This window comes from Frankliniella occidentalis, unplaced genomic scaffold (genome assembly GCF_000697945.3).
Source record: "Frankliniella occidentalis isolate FOCC.00 unplaced genomic scaffold, Focc_3.1 Scaffold4, whole genome shotgun sequence".
In the NCBI taxonomy this organism is placed as follows: domain Eukaryota; kingdom Metazoa; phylum Arthropoda; class Insecta; order Thysanoptera; family Thripidae; genus Frankliniella; species Frankliniella occidentalis.
Genome location: NW_026267134.1, coordinates 3916904 through 3921162, shown reverse-complemented (window position 1 = coordinate 3921162; position 4259 = coordinate 3916904). Strand labels below are relative to the sequence as shown.

The 4259-nt window shown below is 57.3% G+C and overlaps 2 protein-coding genes across 3 annotated transcripts in view; both read left to right on the top strand.

The window, feature by feature from the left end:
* LOC113204228 (fibulin-1-like) overlaps positions 1-4259 on the top strand; it is a 17302-nt gene that overhangs the window by 6264 nt on the left and 6779 nt on the right. The window lies entirely within an intron of this gene.
* LOC127749552 (fibrillin-2-like) lies at positions 248-4246 on the top strand. 2 transcript variants are annotated; one of them, XM_052268178.1, is made up of 8 exons: positions 248-386; positions 820-1000; positions 1657-1744; positions 1855-2029; positions 2401-2560; positions 2957-3066; positions 3151-3273; positions 3533-4246. In XM_052268178.1, exons 1-8 carry the CDS (start codon positions 341-343, stop codon positions 4042-4044), a joined length of 1395 nt encoding a protein of 464 aa, XP_052124138.1. In that variant the 5' UTR covers positions 248-340; the 3' UTR covers positions 4045-4246. The 2 variants fall into 2 exon arrangements, with proteins under 2 accessions (XP_052124138.1, XP_052124132.1); XM_052268172.1 differs by having other exon boundaries at positions 2398-2560.

Sequence of the window (4259 nt, the reverse complement as noted above, 5' to 3'; positions counted from 1 at the left end):
GGGGGGGATGATGCCACGGCCATTTCGGACGCTCTCCGGGCGCTGCCATCATGTAAACAAACCCTGCACTGGGCCGGGGTCGCATCCGGAAACGACTGGCCGCGAACTCGCTCCCCCTATATCGCCGTCCTGGCGAGTGCGGTCGGAAAGGGAGTGTGCTTCTCGACCGCAGCCGCGGCCGTGTGTGGCCAGGGCGGCGCGGGCGGGGCGGCGGGCGAGGAGAAGGCGGAGCGGAGCGGAGCGGGGCGACGTCGGGGTGGGGGCCTCCATCCCCAGTCTGGCGTTCGGAAATCTCCCCGATCAGTAGACAGAGTGCTCCCGCACGTTCACATACACAGACATGCATCTCCCCATCGCCGTCGTCGGTTTCGTCGCGGCGTTTGGCCGTAAGTAGTACCATGCCTAGCGATTGCCACCCGATGTTCATTTAATAATTAACCGAGCAGTGAGCTTTTTTGTCGTGATGGTCGTTAACTATGTCCCCCCACTTGTGCACAAAATACGTAAATTTCGGGAGCGAGGCACTTTTCATTTATCGGCCCTCACTTGATTTGCTAAACCTTTGGCGGGTGGGAAGGAGGGAGGCCAATGAACCCCACCGTGTATCGTTTCTGATGGTGGGACAACTTTCTTGCTTCTTGTCAACGTGTCTGTGATGTCTACGAAGTTACTTATTGTCAACCAACCGCTCTGTCAGGGGCTGAGATGAAAAGCACCCCACCCTTTTTATTCAAGACGACCTTTATATTTACGGGGGACCTCCCCGCCACCCATGGGCCTTTCTAACTCTATGACCCTCCCGTCGTGTGGGTGCTGCAGTGGTGCGCGCGGACGGGCTCGAGGGCGTGCTGGCGCGTTGTTGCGCGCTGGGCAGTGACTGGGCGCGCCAGCGCTCCTACGCCTCCTGCGCGGACTTCCCTCCGCCCGTGTCCAGCGTCCCCGGCGAGCAGCTCGCCACGTGCATCGCCTCGGCCGACATCTGCTGCCGGCGGGACAACCGGTGAGAGCCGAGCAGGGCCGGTGTGAATTATTTCAAGTGTGTTGAACGCCGATTCGTTACACTTAACACGTTCCCTACGGTTCATTTTTGGTCCCTATGATTTAACATGGGGCGTGACCACATAGTGTTTATGCCACAGGGAACGTGTTAAGGGAGTACACGGTAAAAATGATGTCTCAGTTTCTGACAAAACAGGGAAAAACTTTGAGGAACTCCCTTGGTTTGAGTAAAAACTTCTCCGATTTCGAGGACATCTCAAAAAATGTGGGATTCTAGCTAATATTTTAGAAGATTCCTGAAAATCTGTGGCGAGATCGAGATTTCCTCAGATGTAGGAGTTTCTCAAATTTTTCCCCCTTTCAAAACATGAGACATCGGTTTTACCGTGTAAATGTGTGACTTTTCCTTTGGGGTCACCGCACATGTGTCTCCGTGAGTACGAATGTCGTTTACACTCGCACATTACAAAGTGGGCGACATTCTTACACTTGGGTTTCCGGTGTGATTCCAAATAATTCACCGAGATCACACACGCACATGGCATTGTTTCCGTTCTTAGAATTTTGCTGTTTAAAAGATCAAAATATGTTTTGTTTTTTAACATTCCATTTCGCCGAAATACTTTAAATTTTCTAAAGTGACATTAATTTTAACAGTAACACGCAGTGCCGCCGCGGTTCCAACGCCGCGTTGGCCGACAAGAGGTGCTCTGTGGACGTCGCTGAGCACGGCGAAGCCTACAAGGTGCGTGGTTGGGTGAGGGAAACAGAGGCCCTCGTTTAATATCATGTCTTTCCTGGCTGTGCATGCGAAAACGTTTTGTGCCATTTTTGTTTCAATCATTTGAAAACAAGGACTGCTGCGAGGCCTGCAAGCTGGGCATGATATCGGGGTCGCTCTGGCAGTCGTGCGAGCTGAAGCGCTTCTCTTTCGGCCTGCCCTGGGACGCTGCCTTCCACGAGTGCTGCGCCGCGGCCTCGGGCACGTCCTCCGCCGCCACGCCGCCCACCTCCTCCAACGAGCTGCTGCGTCAGTACCTTCTCCCTTGCCGGAAAGCGTTATTTCGAGTTGTTTCTAAGGGTGTAGGAGGGTCTGCCTTCGGTTCAACCCGTTGAATGTTGAGCGAGGCGGTACCGTCCATTTCTATTTATACCCGCGCCCTGCGCGCCACAGACGTCTCGGATAATGAAGGCAGCGAAAGGAAGGGCGCCCCGCCGGCCAGAGATTCGAGCCGACGATACTGATATTTGAATGAGCGCGCGCTGCCCGCTCAAGGTTTTGGTGTCGCTATAACTCATGCGCCGCGACGATGGCGGACGCGACGAAAAAAAAACCAACTCTGATTTTGCATTCATCACATGGAAATGTATTTTGGCCCTTTTCTTTTCTCGACGCAGCAGCGCCGGCAGCCAACGAGACTCTGTGCAGCACCATGGGCCGCGACCTGTGCGCCCACGTGTGCGTGCCCACCCCCGGCTCCTACCGCTGCGAGTGCCACCCCGGCTTCGGGCTCATGGCGGACGGCAAGTCCTGCAAGCTCCTCTCCGGCGGGCCCGACAGGTCGGATACATACTGCACACTTATAAACCTAATGAACATTTTTATTCATAACTATTTGAGTTCTGTGTACGTGCTCTGCTTTACGCATTTTTTAATACGCCAGTATGAACAAATTTGTTCATATCAGTGTATTAAATAGATAGCAAGGATGGGAGGGGAAAGGGGGGGGACTTTTCCTTCTAGTAGACAGTCTTTAGGGGCCTGTCTAAAATGCGTAAGCAGAGCCCGTACACAGAACTCAGTGAGCTATGAATAAAAATGTTCATAAGCTTTTAGTGTGTGGCCTCCAATGTTGTTGTTGCGGCGAAAGCGTTCAAGCGAGGATACAACTGAGGATACGAGAAATATCGGGGAAAACGTCGAGGTCTTGCTCACCGCGTTGCTCCCCGTTGACAGGTGCAAGGAGGAGAACCCCTGCACGCACATCTGTCGCGACACGGGGCTGGCCGTGGAGTGCTCCTGCAGGCCGGGCTACGCGCTGCAGTCGGACCGCAAGACATGCAAAGGTAAGGGTACACGGCAGCGGCGCATGACTGCAACAACTCGGCCGGCCCGGGCTCGCCTAAATAATCATCGAACTCTGCCGACAGACATCGACGAGTGCCAGGCGGGCACGCACCACTGCCTGCTCAAGACGCAGACGTGCAGGAACGACCCCGGGGGCTACACCTGCCTCGGCAAGGACGGCGTCATCATCGTGCCGCGAGTGTTTGGTACGTAGGGGTGTCCCCGGCGCTCCCACGGAGTGACGCGAGGAGATGTTGAGGGCTGCTTGCCCGAAGGCACCGCCCCGCAGGTAGGCCGCCGTCGTCCACACAGGTGCGTGGCGGGATGGCCCACCCAGCGCATTGCAGGCGCTATCGCCCGCGTCGCGTCCGCGTCGTCCTGTAACGCTGGGGCTGGGGCACACTAGGGGGTGTTACTGACGTCCTTGGCGCACCCTGACACAATCTCTGACGACTGTCGCAACAGAGGCCTTGGACAACGCGCTGGCCCCGGTCGGTCCCGGTCCGCAGCCCGGCCCCGGCTGCCCCGCCGGCTACCAGTTCAACGCGCAGCTCGCCGTGTGCGACGACGTGGACGAGTGCGCCTCCGGGCTGGCCGACTGCGGCCGCCCCGAGGACTGCGTCAACACGGTGGGCTCGTACCGCTGCGATGGCTCGGCGCAGGGCGCCTGCCCGCCCGGCTACGTCTGGGAGGAGGCCGCGCAGCGCTGCGTCGACCAGGACGAGTGCGAGGACGGCTCCAACAACTGCGCCGAGGAGACGCAGTTCTGCCTCAACAGCCAGGGCGGCTTCGCGTGCCTGGAGCGCGTCCAGGGCCGCGGCAGCTGCCCCGCCGGCTACAAGAAGGACACGACGCACCGGAGCGGCTGCAAGGGTGAGTCCGTGCGGCGAGAGCGTGCCTTCCGTCAAATTGTATTCAAATTTTTAAAATATGCGAGCCTAGTAGTGGAATCGCCCTTCAATGGTGTCCTTTTCTGATGAAACTATCGTCCCTGGAATTAGTGTGGTGGTGGGATGGTTGTGGGTTTTGGTGGTTTCTTGTGGTCTGGTCGCTATTGGTGGTGGTGCAAGACGACTGGACCCCCGGGGTTGTCGTTGGTGTTGCTGGCTCGAGGGAGCGGGGTTGGCGTTTGTGCTTTTGTGCTCACCGTGCTTGCACCCGGCCCCGACACCCGCCCTCAGACGTCGACGAG